This window comes from Triturus cristatus, chromosome 2_2 (genome assembly GCF_964204655.1).
Source record: "Triturus cristatus chromosome 2_2, aTriCri1.1, whole genome shotgun sequence".
Lineage (NCBI taxonomy): Eukaryota > Metazoa > Chordata > Amphibia > Caudata > Salamandridae > Triturus > Triturus cristatus.
The window spans coordinates 199,279,201-199,301,494 of NC_140582.1; the positions used below are offsets into that span (position 1 = coordinate 199,279,201).

General features: G+C 48.7%; 1 protein-coding gene across 2 annotated transcripts in view; it reads left to right on the forward strand.

Annotated features, from left to right (window-relative positions):
* Positions 1-22,294, forward strand: part of METAP1 (methionyl aminopeptidase 1) — a 475,875-nt gene that overhangs the window by 412,510 nt on the left and 41,071 nt on the right. For both annotated transcript variants that reach the window (XM_085641167.1, XM_085641168.1), the window contains one exon: positions 21,215-21,346. In XM_085641167.1, the coding sequence (XP_085497293.1) occupies positions 21,215-21,346 (132 nt within the window). The remainder of the gene's footprint in view (positions 1-21,214; positions 21,347-22,294) is intronic.

Sequence of the window (22,294 nt, forward strand, 5' to 3'; positions counted from 1 at the left end):
ACTAGGATAGCTGGTCTATAAGGTTGACTTTACAACCAATCACCATAAGGGTTGTTTGGACTGATATAAGGTGTACACTAGAACTAGTGACATCATACATCAGGCCAACTTCTCACACTAGCCACCAGCCGCAGAACCAACCTGCGCGCGGTCGCGGACGTGGTTTCCGCCGAGGCGGTTATGGAGGGCGACTAGGTCAGCCCACATCCACCCCGGCAGCATCCGCCTCGAAGCCTTCCTAGTCCGAGCTTTCCGGCCCATTCCTCGCCAGTGGGCGGCAGAGTTCGCCATCACCTGCTCCACTGGCGTACCATCACTTCGGACAGGTGGGTGCTGCAAATCGTCCGAAGGGGCTACTCCCTCCCCTTCGAGACGACCCCTCCAGCCATGCCACCGCAGCACCACCGTATCTCGGAGGATCATTTGAATCTTCTGCGAGAGGAAGTTTCGTCCCTCTTGGCCAAAGAGGCCGTCGAGCGCGTTCCGAGCCCAGAAGTAGGTTGTGGTTGTTATTTCCACTACTTTCTGGTTCCCAAGAAGGGCAAAGGGGGCCTACGCCCTATCTTGGACCTCAGGAACGTCAATGCCTTCCTCCGGAAGGAACGGTTCAAAATGTTGACTGGCTCAGGTTCTAGCTGCCCTCGACCCTAGAGACTGGATGGTAGCGTTGGACTTGCAGGTCGCATATTTCCACATCCCCGTCCTGCCGGCCCACCGGCGTTACCTGCGGTTCACGGTGGGCCAGGAGCATTTTCAGTTCACCGTGCTCCCCTTCGGCCTCACCAGTGCCCCTCGGGTGTTCACGAAAGTGATGGCGGTGGTCGCAGATCACCTGCGCAGATCAGGGGTTTCAGTCTTCCCCTATCTCGACGACTGGTTGTGTAAGGCGGGCTCGCCCCAGGCAGTCGTCTCCCACCTCCAGACTACGGCGGATCTCCTGCATTTGCTGGGGTTTTCCATCAACGTGCCGAAGTCACACCTGAGTCCCTCTCAGAAGCTCCTCTTCATCGGAGCGGTTCTCGATTCGGCGCAGTTCCGGGTCTATCCGCCGGAACAGCGGGTCCGGGATATTCAGGCCCTGATTCCCATCTTTCGGCCTCTATCCTGGGTTTCGGTCAGGCTAGTGTTGCGGCTTCTGGGGCTGCTGGCCTCCTGTATCCTACTAGTGCATCACGCCAGGCGGCGCATGCGGGCTCTGCAGTGGGACCTGAAGTTTCAGTGGGCCCAGCATCACGGCAACCTGTCCGACCATGTCTTGATCTCGGAGGGCACTGCACAGCGGTTGCAGTGGTGGCTCACGGACCGCGATTGGGTCACGGGCAAGAGCCACTCCCTTCCCCAACCGGATCATGTCGTAGTGACGGATACGTCCCTCCTGGGATGGGGTGGCCATATGGGAGAGGCGGAGATCAGAGGCCTCTGGTCTCCGGCGGAGTCTCGTCTCCACATCAACCTGTTGGAGTTGAGAGCGATCCGACTTGCACTGAAAGCCTTCATTCCCTCTGTCAGGGGAAGTGTCGTGCAGGTGTTCACGGACAACACCATCGCCATGTGGTATTGCAACAAACAGGGCGGGGTGGGGTCGTGGACCCTTTGTCAGGAGGCTCTGCGCCTCTGGACATGGCTGGAACACCAGGGCGTCACCCTAGTGGTTCAACATCTGGCGGGCTCTCTGAACGCCAGAGCAGACAAACTCAGCCGCCGGTGCATGATGGATCACGAATGGCGTCTGCACTCCGAAGTGGCGCAAGGTCTCTCTCAGCAGTGGGGAGAGCCTTGGTTAGATCTATTCGCCATCGAAGAGAACGCGCAATGTCAGCAGTTCTGCGCGTTGGAATTTCCAAGGCGGCACTCGCTCGGCGACGCTTTTCGTCACGAGTGGAGTTGCGGTCTGTTGTACGCCTTTCCGCCTATACCACTTCTGCCCAGAGTGCTGAAGAAGATCAGGCACGACAGGGCACAAGTCATCTTGGTGGCTCCGGACTGGGCACGAAGGTACTGGTATCCTGAGCTGCTCAGTATGTTGACCGATCCTCCGATACGTCTGCCCCTTTAGGAGGATCTTCTGTCGCAGCAGTAGGGGACGGTCCTCCACCCGAACCTGTCCAGCCTCCACCTCCATGCGTGGAGATTGAGCGGCGGCAGTTGATGCCATTTGACTTGCCTCCTGAAGTCTGTGATATCATTCTGGCAGCCAGGCGTCCCTCCACAAAGACGGTATACGCCTGCCGGAGGAACAGATTTGTGGCATGGTGCACAGCAAAGGCTGTGGATCCCCTTTCCGCCCCTCTTTCTGAGGTTCTCCTCTTTCTTTGGCCCGGCAGGGCTCTGCCCTGGGCACCTTGAAAGGTTATCTTGCTGCCCTCTCTGCCTTCTTATGGCTTCCTGATCAGCCTTCTTTTCAAGTCCCCTGTGGTTCAACGCTTTCTTAAAGGCATTACTCATACGTTCCCTCCTGTTCCTTTCGTAATGCCACAGTGGGACTTGAATCTTGTTCTCACATTTCTGATGTGTGCTCCCTTTGAGCCTCTTCACAATTGTCCTCTTCGTCTTCTGACGCTTAAGGCTGCTTTCCTGGTAGCCATCACCTCGGCTAGACGGGTGAGTGAGCTCCAGGCTCTATCGTCCAAGCCTCCTTTTCTCTCTGTTCATCCGGACAAGGTTGTCCTTCGGCCTCGTCCTTCTTTTCTACCGAAAGTGGTGACTCCCTTTCATCTTGGGCAGTCTGTTACCATGCCCACCTTCTTTCTGCCTCCGCATCCTTCCAAAGAGGAAGAGAGGCTCCACCGTCTGGACCCAAAGCGTGCGCTCTCTTTTTATTTGGACCGCACAAAACAGTTCCGGGTGGCCGACCAACTTTTCGTTGGATACGTGGGTGCTAAGAAGGGAAATGCTGTGCACAAACGGACCATCTCCCGGTGGGTCGTTTTGTGCATCAAAATCTGTTACTCCTTGGCGAAAAAGGACCCTCCTGTTGGGCTGCGCGCCCATTCTACTCGGGCCACAGCGGCTACTACTGCTTGGGACGGGGTGTCCCTTTGCAGGACATCTGTCAGGCGGCAACGTGGGCTTCGCTTCACACGTTTGCCAGGCATTATTGCCTTGACAGCCAAGTCCGGAGGGATGGCTTCTTTGGCCGTTCTGTCCTCCAGGACTTTCTGGTGTGATCTTGGTTCGCAGACCCACCACCGGGGATGGTATTGCTTGGGTATCTATTCTAAGTTGAGGAATCTAACTAACGTGTTTCTTTCAGATGAACAAGTTACTTACCTTCGGTAACGATGTATCTGTAAGAAACATTAGTTAGTTAGATTCCTCACCGACCCACCCATCCTCCCCGTTCTGCGAACTGACATCTAGGGTTAAGGTTATCCCTTTCAGGGCCCTAGACTTTTTTGGCACCAGTGTCGGTATCTTGCATGGCTCTGCGCTCCTGGCGCGGAAGGCTATGTACAAGAACTGACGTCAGCGCGAGAGGGCGGCGTCTAAGTACTCCGACGTCATTCCGGCGCATAACGCCGACGACGGACGCGGAGCCACAGACGACGCCTAGCGACGCGCAAGGGGTATTGCTGACGAAAAATCTCCCGGATCCAGTCTGACGCCTGGGCATATTCTAAGGTGAGGAATCTAACTAACTAATGTTTCTTACAGATACATCGTTACCGAAGGTAAGTAACTTGTTCGTAGGGGTGACAGTGGGCATCCCTGTCGAGTGCAGCGTGATAAAGAAAACGGCTCTGTAAGTATCCAGTTTACTCTTAGCCAAGCAACTGGATTGAAGTATAGAAGGCGATTCAAGCACAAAAAATCTATGGGAATACCTAGTTTCTGCATTGCTGCATATAAGTAGGACCATTCCAATTAATCGAATGCCTTCGCGGCATCTAGCAACACGACAGCTGCTTTTAAGCGTAGGTTCCATCTGGTTTATCACTGAGAATACTGTACGCAAGTTGATAGTTGTGGCTCCACCGGGAATAAAACCCGCCTGGAAGGGGCATAATATGGTATCAACCAATAGTGAGAGGCGAGTGGCTAAGATTTTAGTGAGAATTTTATAATCCTGGTTTAACAGCGATAGCGGTCTGTACGACTGGCATTGAGTAGGGGATTTGCCCGGCTTAAGAAGTAGCGTTACAATGGCTTCTCGCATAGTTGGAGAGAGAGAACCGCCTTCCATGGCCTCTGCATATACCTCAACCAATCGAGGGGCGAGTATGTCTTGATAAGCCTTGTAAAAATCTGTGGTGAGGCCATCGGAACCAGGGGCTCGACTACTGGCTAAGTCTTTTATTGCCTGCCGCACTTAATCCGCATCGATGGGGGAAGCTAAGAATTCAGGCTGCTCATCTTCAAGCCAAACCATAGCAATCTCTTCCAAATAGTCCCTCAGTGCCTGTCCACCGGGTGGGGATCACGTTTCGTACAGTCGCCTATAATATGTGAAAAGGGTTTGAGTGATGTCTGTGTTAGTAATCAGTGGAGTCCCCTCTTCCGAGTCTAGCTGTGTAATGTACGTTGATTGGTATTGTGGGCGAAGTAGTCTTTCAAGCGTCCTACCTGGCCTCTCGCCCTCTCTATAAACCCTGGCCTTAGCATATTTCCCTAGGTATTTGACTTCCCTAGCAGCTCCGTCATTGAATTCCACCATAAGCGCCGAGCGGGTCCGAAAAGAGGCTGAAGAGGGATCTGCCAGGGAACTGGTGTCCACATCTTTAAGTTTTTGTTCAATTGCGCTCAGCTCATTGAACGGAGCACTCCCACTTGCTTAGATACTAATCCCACGCACTACCGCCTTGAAGGCGTCCCAGAGCATAAGTTGGGACTCAACCGTGCCTTCATTGAGCTCGAAATATTCCTTAATGGCGTCATCTACTTCAGTGCGAAATACTGGATCCAAAAGAGCAGAGGAGGGGAACCGCCACAATGGGCGCCGTTTGGGGAGTAATGAAAAATCTAATACAAGGAGGACCTTGGAATGATCTGAGATCGTGCAAGGTAGATATTCAGTATCACGCACATCTAGCATCCGCTATAGTGTATGGTACCAGTGGTCTATACGGGACCAGGACCCATGTGGGGCTGAATAAAAAGAATATGTATGGGTCGTTGGGTGGTATGTATGCTAGGGATCCTCCAGTAATGAAGCACACACGATGTTCAAAAGTACTAAAATGGAGTGCGGTTTCATGGTTCGTCCCGGGCCAGTAGTGTCAGCAGCAGGGTCAAGTGTGAGGTTAAAATCACCTCCCATCAAAATAACGTAAGCATCCAGTTTGACAATACATGCAGACAGAGTAGGAAAGAAGTCTGAATCTGTGTTTGGAGCATAAACATTTACTAGCAATATAGTCTCACCCCCCAGAATACCTTTTGCGAGGACATATTTACGCTCTGGATCAGCAATTACCTCAACAGAACGGAAAGGGAGGGAACGATATACTAAAATGCACACTCGCCGTGAGTAAGAGCTATAGCATGAGAAGAAACGGTTCCCACCCCAAGTGGATGCAAAACTGTGCGTGGGGAGCGGTGCATAATGGGTCTCTTATAGGAATGCAATTTGGATAGTATGTCGAACCAGATATGCTAATATTTGCCTGCTCTTTTTGGGATTAGCCAGGCCCCTAACATTCCTCGAGAGGCGGAGTCCAGGACTAGTACCACTATTAGTGGTCATTTGCTCACCCGTATGAACAATATCACGCTCCTGAGGTTACCAATGTACACAATCTGCAGTATAAAAAATGATAATGCCCCAAACCAACAACCAACATGACAAACAAGGTCATATATGAAGAACATCCCTTCAACCCATTCCCACCCCCATCGGATACACAACAAGGCACCTGGTGAATCCTAGTATAAGAAGATCAAAAAATATTGAATAGGGAAGAAGAAAAAAAGAAGAAAACGAATAGTCATCCAACGGGGGATGGCAACGCTCCATGGAGCCATCGGATTATATAATAAACACAAACAATAATTCCCACCAAACCAATATCAATCATACGTTCGTCAATCAGCCCCGTCAGCGTTTGTAAAGGGCACTCCAGACAATCAGGCAGAGACGTGATATTGAGATATACTTGCACTCAGGTAGTCTATCAGCCACCAACAAGCCAAATGGAATTCGCGGTGTATACAACCTGATTCATGCATGAAGCTACCAGTCCACCCTGAATGAGGAAATCAGGGGTCGGGCACTGTGCCGTCCTCTTGTCGCTGCGGCGATGTAGATGGTTTATGCTTCTTCCACAACTTCTCTGCTTCATCTGGTGAGTCAAAAATATGAGTCTTACCATCTAACTGAATGCGGAGCCTGACTGGATAAAGCATCGCATGTTTGATGTTCGCCTTTTGGAGGGAGAGTTTCTCATTTATATACTTGCATCCGGCCTTCTGCACCAGTGGTGTGAAATCAGGGAAGAAGGATATAGTAGAGCCCTGGTACAGAAGCGTTCCCCGTACCCTGGCTAGTTTAAGGGCCACATCCTGATTGCTGTAGTTGAGAAGTTTCACAAGTATCATCCTCAGAGGAGCCCCGGGAATGGGCGCGATTCCCAAAGTCCAATGGGCTCGCTCGACTGCAAACGTCGCGGAAAAGGCATCTTTCCCAAATAGATCAACCAGGACTGCCTCGAATTTCGACAATTCCCGCGACACGGATATTACTGCGGCTCGAGCGCGCCTCCAAATCCTCAGTTTTAGCTACTAGTTACTGAAGGAGGGATTCCGTACGTTCAAGACATAGCTCAAGGGAGGGCTCTGCATCCTCCAGGTCAGAAATACGATGCTCTGCACCCCCTATGCGTGTGTCCTGGGACTTCATGCGACAGTGAATATCGTCTAGCCTACTAGTTATTGTGTCCACGCGGGTGTCGATTGCACGGAAGCCCGCTCTTAGTTCAACCATTATGGCCGCAGTGCCCTCCAGTTGGCTCCCTTCCTCACCAGCAGCATTACCAGATTTATCCCTTCTGGTGTTTTTGCCCCCATCGAAGTTCAATGGGTGTTGTTTGGGGTCCGAGCAACCCATTTTTGAGCTACCTGTGTTGGGATGGGGCATCCCAGCAAATGTGTAGATATAGGTTCGCGCGCCAGTACTTGACAGGCAGGAGATTCGCCCCAGCCAGTGATCACGTATAGGTTGTGGTGTGCTCACTACGCCTGATTAGGGGAGCAGACGTCAGTCACCAACCAATGCACCGCATAATAAGGGCTGGGTAGCTGATCCTCACTAGGTTGCCAGGAAAGCAGCAGCGTGTCTGTATTGTCTGGGCTGGAGGGAAAACCAGACCCCTTTAGTGAGTGTCCTGGGTGGGGGACATAGCTGGTTAAGGATCATAAAGCGGGCCAGCAGCCCGGTGTGCTGTGCATTAGAATGGCGGGCGGAGATTCCGCGGTAGAGCAGTATTCAGCAAGGGTTGAAGTGATTAATGAGGGCACGTGGTGTAGGGCATGTGGGGGCTGTACTCTCAGTACCGGATGTTGCAGAGTTGCAGTGCATAGGGCTGCATGCTGTTCACAGCAGGTCCCAGCAGATCGCCATTATCAGCTCGGGGCTGGGAGCAGACACCCGCTCTCCATGGTTAGTGCGAGATGAAGGCGCTTCTCTCGGCTGGTGGTAGTGGTGTTGAGGTTATTCCCGACACGGGTCCGGCAGTGATGCAGGGGAGCCTCCGTCCCCTGTTGCGGCAGCGGCTGGCATCTGGAGTAGTGATCCCAGCGCTCGAGCCCAGGACCCCGCCCCCAGGCTCACACGAGTCCCCTGTCGACTCTGGGCCTCCGGAGGCCGCGTCAGGTCCGGGCCCGGCCCGAGACCAGATTAGGCGTTAAGGAGTACCCAGGGCACCATACGCGCAACCGACGGTTCCCTGGAAGCTCCGGGGCATGATACAATGCACATGGGCTGGAATGATCACGACTGGACGTGGTTAGGTGGGTGAACAGTCATGATGGACCCGGAGCTCCTAAGTTAGGCGGTCATCACAGTCGCCGGCTTGGCCACGCTGCCAGGTATGTTTGTTTCTTAACCCAACAGGCTCCACAAACATTCTCAGTCCTTGGCAAACAAGCCAAACCAGTTTGCCTGACTGCCTTAAGTTTCCAATGTTATCTTTTTCATGTAATCTGCTCCAAAGCCATGGGAATCCAAGTAGATTGAATATCAGAGGAAGGAAAACCTTAAATGAGTCTTTGATTTTAGGCATAGTTATGTATTAGATTAACACCCGTCATCCTTAGCTCAGCTTTTTGTTGTTTTAAGTCAAGGGGACAAGATGCTGGTTGTCCCCACATATAGATCATACAATAGGAGTTCAATACTCAGGTTTATTTTACATCAGGTATGTGTAGGAAGCTGGGTTTCTGTTGCAATAAATAAACACACATACACTTTCTGCCAGTTTTCTGATGCACTTTGACTTGATGTGCCCCAGGTCCCTGCCTATCAGGTTCTCAGGGTCTGTGGTCTTTACCAAAACTGTACCTTTGTACCCCGAATTGGCACCTCTAGCCACATGTATGTCTCTTGTAAAAGGTTCCATAGGTAACCAGGGCACTGTGACCAGTGAAGGCCTCTAAGGGCTGCAGCACATATTGTCCCACCCTTAGAGGTCCCGTACCATAACGCACACCCCCCACCACCACCACCCACCCACCGCCACCCCCCACCACCAGTCCTTTCTTAGACATTGTTGACTGCATTAAATCCATAAGATTATATGGTATGGGAGTTAGTCATTACAGCACCATAATGGCTATTCTGAATTCTGGGAAGTTTGGTAGCAAACTTCTCCCCATAATAAACCCACACTGATGCCAGTGTTGGATTTATTATACAGTGCACTCGGAGGGCATCTTGGAGATGCCCCCTGAAAAACAACAAGCCTCTGGTGGGTTCCCTGACTGGTAAATACCAGTCTGCCACCACAAGACATGTTTCTGGACCCCTGGGGTGAGAGCCTTCGCTCCCTGGGCTCAGACAGCCTTTCCTGGGTGGAGGTGTTAACACCTCCCACAGGTCAGGAAGAGCCTTCTGTGGCAGGGGAGCTTCAAAGGCCTTGCTGCCAGATGCAGGATCCCTTCCTGTCTCATCCCCTCTTCCATGGTGAGACAGGTGGGGAAAAAGTAGAGCAGCGCAGGTGTGCCAACCCCCTCACCCCTCAGGTAGGGAAAGCGTAGTGAAGCCCACACTTCAGTGCCTGCCATCTTGCAGATGGCAGGCACTCTCCAATCAGGATTGGGTATTATGCTAACTCCCCCACGTGGGGTGAGCCCACCGAGGGTGCAGTCACCCTAAAGTCAGTAGCCCATTGGCTGCTAACCATGGGACCTCTAAAACGCCACCTAAATACAGTATTTAGGGGGCAGCCCTGAACCAAGAAGGGAGATTCCAGCAACCTACGAAGGATGAAAGAAGACATCCAGCAGAGGAGACTGCAGAGAAGAACTGACTTGGCCCCATCCCTACTGGTCCGTCTGCTGTTTACAAAGATCCTGTACCAAACTTTGCCTTGTCCTGCAGCCAGAACCACTAGGAGGACTGACTGTCACCCACAAAGACCGGATCTCCTGTGAATAGCAGCTCTCTTCAAAAGAATCTCCAAAGCAAGACTCTGAGCCTGCTGAAGACAAAGAAACCCGATGCCTGGAACCACCACTGCACCCGTCGCCTACGGCCTGAGTACGAGTGGCCCACCGGTACCAGCGAGGTCTCCTAGCACTCCAGAATCCTAGTCCACCGTGGGTTGATCCCTTCAGGAGTCCCCGACACCGCCTGCAGCCTCTGCATGGAGACCCCCCCTCCCCCCCCCCCCCCCCCCCCAACCAAGAGTGGCCCAGTAAGGTGAAATCAGACCTCAAAAGGCACCCCTGCATCCAGGTGCCCTGGAGAAGAGGTCCTGAGGTACACCTATGTCTCCGAGCCCTACAACTTACCTGCCCTTGGTTCCTCCCGGAATATTTCCTGGACCGAGCCTGCAGCCAAAACCGGCAACTCCCATTGAAAACAGGGCACCCGACGCCAAATCAGCACCCTGCATCCGGCTGCGCCTGTGGCTGCACCTTGTGTGCTGCATCGAAACCCCCTTTGTCCTGAGCAAAACCCTAGAAGCTTTGCTCCCACGTCCAAGTGGCGTGCCTGTGAGCAGCCACCAACCAGTGACTCCCTATCTCCCTTTGGATAGCATTGGACCTCAGCACTCTGCACCCGGCTGACCTAGTGCCACTGAGGGTGCTCTTTGAGTGCATCCTTGACCATGGGAGAACCCTTGTTCTAACCCCAGAAACCCAACTCTCACAACCAAGTACTTACCTTAAACAGATAACTTAATGTTCGAGGCATATGAGCTGCAGATTGTACACTTAGCATAGGTCGCCATCTGGTGTTGGGCCCGGATGTTTGCAGTTTGTTTTTCTTCTTGGACCGTCTTTGGAAGTCACGAGTTTGGTGACTCCTCCTTCGGTCCGTACTGCGCATGGGCTTCGGCTCCATCCTCAGATTGTTTTTTTCCGCCATCGGGCTCGGATGTGATACTTCGTGCTCCGGCTTCGAACTTCTACGGTTCCAGCCTCGACGGAAAATCCTCGATTCTTCGAGTTCCTCATCATCTTCATCTCTCGAAGCGGCACTTTTTCCATCCCGTACATCGACACCGGCCTTCGGGCCCTCCGCGACTCCGGTCCCGGCCGATGGAAAGGACTCCGTTTAAAAAGTGCCCAAAATGTGGGTCTAAATTTCCCCACACCGACCTCCATCAGGTGTGTAACCTTTGCCTCTCTCCAGAACACGAGGCTCGAGACTGCCCCGCCTGCAAGTCTTTTCGATCGAAGAAAACGATCCGAGATCGAAGGGCTCGACCCACCATGGCGCACTCATCCTCGACAGCTCCACCGGACATCTTCGGAGACGACGCCGAAGCTTCGGGGCAGACACACACCGAACTGGGAGAAGACATCGTCAGCGCTTCCGAGGCCGACGACTCCGACCGGGAGGACGTAACACCAGGACAGCGGGCCGTGAGTACAATACCCCCTCCCAGCCCCGCACCGAAAACCAAAGAGACTCCGGTTACTCCCTCGCCTGCCGGCCTGGGCAAAACCAAAACCAAAGCCTCGATCACCCCACCTTCGGGCCCGGTGTCGAAGCACTCAAAGTCTCACGGCAGCTCGGGATCGAGCCAGCCGACGCCCGGTGCCGATAAACACCACTCAGCACCGAAGCCTGCAAAATCCAGCTCGACTCCGAAACCACCGGTGCCGAAGCCTGGACACTCGGCGCCGACCAAACACAAACAGAAATCGGTCGGCACCGACGCTCCGGCGCCGAAACAGCATTCGACGCCGAAACACACGGAGACCTCCAAAAAGCATGGCGTACACAGAACATCGAAACCTCCGGTTCCGAAATCGCCGGTGCCGACAGACGACTCGGCGCCATTGGCTCTGTTTACACCAGACCCTTTACAAAAGACTTTGTCCAGAGATCCAAAGACTGGCCTTTTGACTGTGATTACTAAGAAGCGTCGCCTTGAGGCTCCGGCTCCTCCTCCTCCACCCAAAAAGAGGGACTCAGCTACTTCTCCCCTTAGAGTACCCTCCCCACTGCCACCCCCCCTCCCACCACCACCCCCTCCACCTTTACCTCACTACGATCCGGCCCCATCCCCAGATCCGGATGACAGGGACCCGGACAATGACCCAGGGGACGCCCCAATGGATTCCACTCCACCAGGGACCCCAGATCCATGGGAGGATTATAATAACCCTGATGTACCCAATGTACCTCAAGACGACCTATACCCATCAAGGCCGTCTCCTCCAGAGGACTCCTTAGGGTTTCACCATTTAGTGCAGAGAGCAGCACACTACCATGGGGTGGACATGCACACTGAACCAGTGGAAGAAGACTTCCTACTGGATACATTTGATTTACAAGATCGTTCCACTGCTATTTTACCCATGCTTAAGGGTGTCACCAAGCACGCTACAGAGGTATTCAAAGACCCTGTCAGAGCCAGAGTACTAAACCCTAGAATAGAGAAGAAGTACAAGGCGGCACCCACAGACCCTGCATACATCAAGGGCCCTGCTCCTCTAGATTCCCTAGTTGTCTCCACAGCTAGAAAACGGGCTAACTCCCAATCCTCAGGAGATGCCCCACCACCAGACAAGGAATCTAAACTTCTGGACGCGTCTGGTAAACGCACCGCCTACCAGGCTGCAAACATGTGGCGCATTGCAAATACACAAGCACTGCTTGCGCGATATGATAGAGCACACTATGATGAATTAGAGGCTCTTATGCAGCACCTTCCAGAGAAATACAAACGCCAAGCTCATGACCTGATACAGGAGGGCAAACTAATCACAAACACCTCCATTAAGTGTGCCCTCGATGCAGCAGACACTGCTTCTAGAGCCATAAACACCAGTGTCCTGCTTCGCCGCCATGCCTGGCTCAGGATATCAGGGTTCAAGCCTGAGGTCCAGACATCAATACTTAATCACACCTTTGACCAGCAAACACTCTTTGGCCCAAAGGTAGACGAAGCGCTCGAAAAAATGAAGAAAGATACAGACACAGCGAAGTCTATGGGAGCGCTCCAGACCCAAGCCTCTAAGCGTTCCTTTCGACGCTCGTCCTTTCGTGGCACAGGTAGAGGCTCCTCCACCGATAATGCCTCTACCTCCTACAAATCCCCTCCTCAAAATACCTTTTCAAAGGGCAACCAAAGAGGTGGTTACAGAGGCAACAACAATAAGGGCAGGGGCAAAACCAACAATACCCGTTCTGCCACCCCACCCGCACAATGACTCCCCTTCGCTCCCCCCAGACCATTCCACTCCGGTCGGGGGCAGACTACAAGATTTTATCCACGTATGGGAGTCCATAACATCGGACAAATGGGTGACCCAAATCATTCGGTCAGGGTACTGCCTCGAGCTAACATCTACCCCACCCAATATCCCACCAAGGCACCGTCCAATGTCCCAAGAGCATTCCACACTGCTCAAACAAGAGGTACTCTCGCTCCTCCAGAAACACGCTATAGAGCAGGTACCCGACAATCAACGAAATCTAGGGGTCTACTCCCTATATTTCTTAATCCCAAAGAAAGACGAGACCCTCAGACCCATTCTGGATCTCCGACCTCTAAATGCCTACATACATTCAGACCACTTTCACATGGTCACCTTACAACAAGTCCTCCCACTCCTCTGCCAGGGAGACTTTCTCACAACACTGGATCTGAAAGACGCGTACTTTCACATTCCAATACACCCCTCTCACAGAAAATACCTCAGGTTCGTGGTGGACGGGCAACATTACCAATTCAAGGTTCTCCCCTTCGGGGTCACCACTGCACCACGGGTGTTTACCAAATGCCTAGCAGTAGTAGCAGCACACCTCAGACGTCAACATGTTCACGTCTTCCCTTACTTAGACGACTGGCTCATAAAAGCCGCGTCCTACCACCAATGCGTGCAACATACAAACAGCACCATCCAACTGCTTCATCAGCTAGGCTTCACGGTGAACTACCAAAAGTCCCACCTCATACCATCTCACACAAAGCAATATCTCGGGGCCACCATAGACACCTCAAAAGGTATTGCCTATCCAAACTCAGCCAGAATCACAAGCATTCTAGCCTTACGCAAAATATTCCTTCCTCAACACTCTCTACCAGCAAGAGTGTTTATGAAGCTCATAGGGATGATGGCGTCTTGCATCTTCATAGTGCCCCATGCAAGACTCCACATGCGTCCACTTCAGGAGTGCCTAGCACAACAGTGGAACCAGGCCCAGGGTCAGCTGACGGATCTGGTGTTGGTGGACGGCCGCACACATCACTCTCTGCAGTGGTGGAACACCACAAACCTTTCCAAGGGACGGCCGTTCCTGGACCCGGTTCCCCAAGTGACTCTAACAGCGGACGCATCGCTCTCCGGCTGGGGAGCGCACCTCTTACACCTCACAATGCAAGGTCTATGGACGCCACAGCAAAAAACGCTCCACATCAACCATCTGGAGCTTTTGGCGATCTTTCTAGCCCTAAAATCTTTCCAAAAGCAGATTTCAGGCAAAGCAGTCCTCATTCGCACAGACAACATGACTGCGATGTATTATATACAGAAACAGGGGGGGACACACTCTCCCCAGCTCTCCCGCTTAGCCCAGAGCATATGGAGATGGGCAATTCCCCAAAACATTTTTCTCCTGGCACAACATGTTCCAGGCGTACAAAACACCATAGCAGATCTGCTCAGCAGACAGACTCAACAACTACACGAATGGGAACTGCATCCACAAGTTCTTCACCCATTCTTCCAACAGTGGGGGCATCCTCAAATAGACCTCTTCGCCACCCACGAAAACAAAAAATGCCCAAGCTTCGCCGCCAGATACCCACACCCATTGTCCAAGGGCAATGCGATATGGATGAACTGGTCAGGCAGATTTGCATACGCCTTTCCACCTCTCCCACTAATTCCATTAGTGGTCAGGAAACTACAACAGCACTCCCTCACACTCATTCTGGTAGCTCCGACGTGGGCCAGACAGCCGTGGTACACCACGCTACTACAACTATCAGTGGTACCACATCAAAAACTGCACCTTTCCCCATACCTCCTAACCCAGAACCATGGAGAAATCAGGCACCCGGACCCAGCTCAGCTCAACCTGGCGATCTGGCTCCTGAAATCTTAGAATTCGGGTACCTTAACCTTCCCCCTGATTGCATGAACATCATCATGGAAGCCAGACGTCCTACCACTAGAGCATGCTATGCCGCAAAGTGGAAAAGATTTGTAATGTACTGCCGTAACAATACAATCAACCCTCTAGATGCATCCATACAACACATCATATGCTATCTGCTCCATCTTCACAGGTGTAACCTGGCGTATTCATCCATACGCCTACACCTAGCAGCGATCGCTGCCTATCTACAAAACAGACAGCATTTGTCACTCTTCAGAGTGCCCGCTATTAAAGCCTTCATGGAAGGCCTTAAACGAGTAATTCCTCCCAGGGCACCACCCTCCCCTGTATGGAATCTAAATTTGGTCCTTACACGACTAATGGGTCCGCCCTTCGAACCAATGCACAAATGTGAGCTACAATTTCTCACCTGGAAAACAGCTTTCCTTGTAGCTATCACTTCCCTTAGAAGGGTTGGCGAAATACAAGCGTTCACCATACAGGAACCTTACATACAAATGCATCACAGCAAGGTCATACTTCGAACTAATCCGAAGTTCCTGCCCAAAGTCATTACCCCCTTCCACCTCAATCAATCAGTGGAATTACCTGTCTTCTTTTCGCAACCCCAATCTGTTGCGGAAAGGGCCTTACACACACTAGATGTGAAAAGAGCGTTGCTTTATTACATACAAAGAACGCAACCCTTCAGGAAGACCAAACAGTTGTTCGTCTCCTTTTCTCCACCACATAAAGGCAACCCCATCTCAAAATCAGGGATAGCTAGGTGGATTGTAAAATGCATACAAATTTGCTATCAGAAGGCAAAGAGAACATTATCTGTTCCCCCTAAAGCCCACTCTACAAGAAAGTTAGGGGCTTCTATGGCTTTTCTAGGGAATATACCCTTAGATGACATATGCAAGGCAGCCACATGGTCTACACCGCACACATTCACAAAACACTACTGTGTAGATGTGCACTCCCAGCAGCAAGCTAGGGTGGGCCAGGCTGTACTAAAAACACTCTTTCAAACAGCTGCAACGGATACCGGTGGTCGCCGCTAAGGTTGGGTACTGCTATATAATCTATGCTAAGTGTACAATCTGCAGCTCATATGCCTCGAACGGAATATGCTACTTACCAGTATGCATCTGTTCTTGGCATGTAGAGCTGCAGAGTTGTACACGCCCACCCGCCTCCCCGGCTACCTGTATCCGTTCCAGTCCATCTTATTTAGATACAACACACATGGGTTTCTCACTGTTATTACTACGCTCCATCATTTCCCTGTTGGCGAAAAACAATCTGAGGATGGAGCCGAAGCCCATGCGCAGTACGGACCGAAGGAGGAGTCACCAAACTCGTGACTTCCAAAGACGGTCCAAGAAGAAAAACAAACTGCAAACATCCGGGCCCAACACCAGATGGCGACCTATGCTAAGTGTACAACTCTGCAGCTCTACATGCCAAGAACAGATGCATACTGGTAAGTAGCATATTCCTTCCTCCCATAGATTGCATTGACTGCTTTTCTGTGAAAAAAGGTCTAGGTGTGGAGTTGGAAGGTGTATAAAAACCTGAGAAACTTGTGTGTTTACAAAAACTGACTTACTTACCTTTCATCTAGGAAATGACCCAGTGTGATATCTAGGCATATCACACTGAGTAGAAAAAGTAATCTGGAAAGTAATCTAAAAAGTCATCACAGATTAACTAAAAAGTAATTTCAACTGTTTCTGAACATTTGACCTACCTGTAACAAAGCCAACTGCATTCAACTGTATTATACCAGAACAGTACTACTTACCTGCACCAAGTCTGGCTTGATGTTAGAAAAAAAATAACTTAATATTTTTTTTTATACAAACAAATTGGTCTGAGTTCAGTCGTTGAGTGTGTGACATCATTACTGAGTTGGTACAATAAATGCTTAACATTACCCTCTGATAGCACCTTACTCTCTATTTGTGGTAGTGTGGGCAAGCAGTAAGGCTTTATCTACTTTTACCCCTGCCTACCTTTGGGGTTCAACTGGACCCTGTGCACACTATACCTTACTTTGGTATAGTATATATAGAGCCAGCTTCCTACAGTAGGTTGGTGTAGTCACATTTCATCATGGGACCAGGAATACCTACAGTCTTTTTAGGGATTTCCCCCTGTTCCCAAACAAGTGTTTGCTGTAGATCCTTTTACCACTTATCGAAGAGGACAGTCTGAGTGGAACTAGAGTCCTTTTTTGAAGAGAAGTGTCTAGTGAACATACATTGAGGTCGCCAGCAGTGGTCCTGGAACTATTTGAGTGGGAATGTTGCCATCAATGTTATAGCAGTGAAGAAATCCAAGTATTACACAACGTGTAGCAAATGAGCCATGCCCATTTGACAGTAAACTGGTAAGGTAATAGGAGTCCAATAGTGCATGGATTCTGGAGCACATTGTCTTAAATATGTTTAAAGCATGATGGGCTAGGCTACTTTTACACAGCGCACATTCACATTTTCCATTAAAATGGCCACTAAATTTACATCCGTCCTACTGCTTTACTACCAAACCTACCAGATGCACAAACCATCATGTGCATATTTATTTTTTGGTCATCACACAAGTTAAGTGTCATGGGTTGTTTTGATCCTATTAAAATCTTTGTTTCCATAATATTTCAGAAACACAAAAACAACTTGCCTCATTTGAACTTTTCTTTCTGTTTATTCATTTTGAAGTTATGTAAAGTTTATTCACTAGTATTTCACTTGTGTTTTGTGTTAGAAAATGTTTGACACCCTGCAAACTTTGCTTTCATGCTTCATGTGCCCCAGCAAGATTGTCATTTGGGTCTTATTACAAAAGTAGCTTAATTTGCAATCTAGGAATGAAAAGTAAACACAAATCATAAACAATGGTTTGACAGAAGACATTGTATAGTACTTGACCAGTATTTTTGAACTCCAAGCAATTGCAACAAAATAAAAACAAAATGTAAAGGCATCCTTATTACTCCCTCTCCTTCTAAACTCCTGCAAGTTTAACTTTGGCAGTGAAAGGGTGCTTGTGCAGCACATTCCGAGCCCTACTACCATTTGCCCCCGATCACCAGTATCTCAGCTACTGGTAGTCTTCCAAGGCCCCTCCTCCAGTCCCACCCCTCTCTCTGAATGGGTGAGGAAGGAATGACTGAGTCCTTAATGCCAGTGGTGGTCTCCTCTGCTTTCTCCACTTGTCTTTAGAACCGGTCTGTTTGGAAGAGGTGAGGAGATGACAAGGTAGTGCCCAGGGCCGGCTCCCTGTCCCATTCATACTGCCTGCAGCCCCAGCTGTGGGAGTCAGTATGAGTGGAGAACATATCTGCCTGGCTTTGCACAGTGGTGCAGAACTTGAAAACCAACATGTTGCCAGAATTGTAGGGGCTGACTTCTATGCCCTCACAACTACTGCTGACGCATCCACAGGAGCCACAAAATGCACAAAGGTTAACATCTCCCTGGCAGCTGTGCTGTAGTGTACCTGGTGTGTACTGCTGGGCAGTGTGGGTCCAGGATGTGACACCAGACTTTTTAGTATTGTTGTAGCCTAACCACTATCTGAGATTGTTGCAAGAGGAGGTGACAACACACTATCGTACGCTATACCTTTTGTTCTTATTTAAAAATAGTGCTTCCCTGTCATTGCATCCTACCACTGTGCACACTGATTGATTGTTTCATGTAAATTAATTCTTTATAAAATAACCTTTTGAGCTGGCTTTATATCCTCAACTTAAGTGAATTAGTGATGGTTTCAAGCACCTTACTTAACATCCTGGCCAGACTAATTGAGAAAAGACTGCATGTGTCCTCTCATTTAATACTATCTAGACTCTTCCCTCCTCTATCATATTCAATCATACTAACAGACTCACATATCTACCTTTTTCTTCCAATATTTGTAAAGCGCATGGCTACCCGGAATCTGGCTTCCCAGTTCTTTTGGATTGGTTGGAGTTTGAGAGTTAAAAGGCTAAAGGATTTAGGGGAAGAAATTCGTTTTAAGTTTTTTCCAGAAATTCAGTAAGTTGTCCTCCATTCTGAGACTGGTAGAACGAGAGTTCCAAAGCTTTGGTGCAAAGTACGTGTAAGACCTACCCCCACTTCTAGCTCTCTTAATTCCGGGGACAAAAAGCAGTTCAAAATTGTTTGATCTTAGGTTCTTATTGGCATGGTAGGTGTTGGGCAGTTGCTGTAGAACAGTTGGGCCTGTGTTTTCCTAGTGTAGAATGCATAGTGCCTTGAATTGTATTCTGCAGCTTATGGGCAGCCAGTGAAATGTTTTGAGTGAAGTGCCATCCGATTGTGTTTTCTGAATGCCTAACCTTATCTGGGCGGCAGCGATTGGAATAATCAGGAGTTTTTTTATTTCTGATTTTGGGCTGCCCTAGTACAGCTAGTTGCCATAATCAAGGCTAGATAAAATGAAACCTTTTATCACGATTCTGCTTGATTCCAATGGGAGCCATTTCAGGACCTTTTTAGGGGCTTTAAAAATGCCGAAACAGCTGCCAGCCACCTTTGTTTGCTTGGGAGGCCATGGTTAATTGGTTGTCCAGTGACATCCCTAAGCCTTTTACTTCTGGCTTAGGAGATTGGCGCTCCTTGGTGAGCTACCTAAATGATCTCATTCCAGAGAGTTGGGTTGTTTACTAAGACCAGGACCTTGGTTTTGCCACTGGTCAGTTTCTGTCCACTAGCTGCAATCCACTCAGACACCTTTTCTAGACAGCTGTTAAGTCTTGTGAAAACAGAGTCCATATCTGGTGACAGTGTAATGATCAACTGGGTATCGTCTGCATAAGATACCATCTTCAAACCAGAGGAACATATGATGTCTGATAAATGGTGGACATAAATATTAAAAAAGCATAGAGCTTAAAGACTAGCCCTATGGGACACCACAATACAGCTGATGGCTGAACGAGACCGGCCCCTTGCCTACCTGGAAACTGCACTTATCTAAAAATGATGCCAGCCACTTCAGAGCCGTCCCTGTAATGCCAACTTCTAGTCGGCAAAGAAGGGTAGGAAACCATATCAAAAGTGGCATTCCGGTACAGGAGAATCAGTGCCACTATTCCTCCCTAGTCCATCACCACCTCACGAATTAACTACTTCTATTTCCCTATACTAATCCACCTCTATTTTTGTGGGTTCCGGAGTAGCGTGCTACTTGTTGAAAAGCACTTCAATGCCTCGTCAAGGGGTAGTAAGCGTTCTATAAATGCAGTTACTTAAGTGATATGCTTGGGCATTAATAATGTGAAGTGCTCGTCAGCAAAGGTTGACAGCCAAAGCATACATAATTTGCGAGTATTTTTTAATCTTGCCTGTAGTTCACCAAAACCTGTTGATCTGAATAGGCAAGCTATCCCCTTTCTCCATTAAAGTTGCGTACACACACACTTTATGGCACTAACTTTATAAGACCATATAATTTCAGCTTTTGGAAACTGAATTGGTTTGACTCCAGTGTTTACAACTTTCACTGTGCACTATTTTAGCTACTGCCCTAAACTAGCTGTACATTTACTACTGAATTTCTTCAAGATGGAAATTGACCATTGAGTAAATGTATTGCTTATATGGGCTTTTCTAATAAAACACATTGCAATGCTGTGTGGTTCTTTTGTATACTCTGTAGTGTGGTTGTTTGAGGCAAATGCTTCAATGTCTCAAGCACTTGTTTTAGATTACCTATGGGTCCAACCTAAGACATTGTTTGTGCAAAACCAAAAACTTTTATTATTCAATTGAATTACATTATCCATGCCATGAGAGATGCAATAAAATTAATTTATTCTGAGCGTGCATAAGTATATCTCGTCTTTACTAACCACCAGTACACACACTGCCAGGAGCAGTGTTGTCTCTTGCTCTGCCCATCTCCAACTGAGGCGATAATTGTTTGAACATTCTTGCACAACATACATTCATCAGGGCATTGACCTCTTAGCACAGGCAAACTAGAAGTGGGATTGTAGATACCCGAACCTAACAAATCACACACATTCGGCTGTGTCCATGTTTTATTTTAACCTACTTGCACTTGGTGCAATATTTTTTAGTTCATTCCAATTGCTTGTTGGCCATTCAGGAAATAAAATTCTTGTTTTCTTTGTTGAAATTGAGATCTAGTCAAGCCACAAATGCTATTAAGTTGTTGGCCAAGATCTAGTTGGTTTTAAACATTTCTGAAACATCAAATTAAATATGAGATTTAAAATTGTCCTCATTTGGTATGCATTATTATAGATGGTCTTTCCAAGTAAATCGCTTTTCAGCTCCGCAATAACAGCAAGTATAAAAGCAGAATGAGACAGTACAGTTTTTGATTTATACAGTGTAATGCTTATAAGGCTAATATGAAAAAGCTCTGTAGCCAGTATTTTATAGTGGTAAATATAAGACGGATTGTTGTTGATATCACATTTAATAAAAGAAAATGTCTTGTTTTTGCACTGTGTAGTGGACATCACTGTCTATCATAATGGCTACCATGGAGATCTGAATGAGACGTTTTATGTTGGGGATGTAGATGAAGGATCAAAGAAGCTTGTCCAAACAACCTACGAGTGCCTAATGCAAGCAATTGATGAAGGTAAGTTCAATGTGGGGTTAATTTGGGGCTTTAATGTTAGAGGCACACTACTGCCCTCATTTAGACTTGGTCAAGAGGTAGGAAAATCTAAAATCTGCAAAAAGGGCTTCACAGTTATTCGGTTTAGAAAAAGTGGTTTTAATCTCATCAAAAAATGTGGTAATCTTCTGTGCATGGGTGTCAATACTGGTATCCTTTAACATGCATATTTTCTGGTTTCAATGGGTTCTACTTCTAAGTGTTAAAGGGTAAAAATCATACACTTGCCTTACAATTGTTTTAAGAACAAAGTGAGAATTGTGCTCTTTTTTTTGTTGTTGTAAATTATCCGCGAAACAACCATAGAAGCAACATTACATTACTTAACAGATTATGCATTAGAATGACTAAACATGTGGCCTGAAACAGTCCTGTAACCCCCAAACAGAATTTTTCACTGTCGATAACTATTGGTCCTCTAGACTATCTGCATTCGTCCATTATACCAGATTTCTAGTCGATGTGGGCATCCTCCACCTGCTTGGCATGATACCCTGCAAGAACAACGTAGGAAAAATTAGTTGCCATAAATATTTCTCACTTCAGTATGCCCTGGAGTAACAAAAGGAAAACAGTGTATAAACCATCAGCATCAGCTTTACCTTCTGAACCATATTAGGAGAGTGTTACACATGCTTACATCATCACTTACTCTGAACAAAACCACCCAGCGATGCATGAATGACATTCTAGTTTTCCATTATGGGTGGTATCATCTTCTCCTTCTTATGTACTTAATTGAATTAGAATGTAGAATTATAATTTTACTTCACCCTACGAAACGCCAAAATGTTTTGGCCCTTGCCAAGAAGAGCCCATACGGGTTTGGGACCTTTGTCAGGACTATCAAACTGTCACTGCCTATCTACAGATGTACTCCATACATAGCTGTGAGGCCTAGTGCTCTCA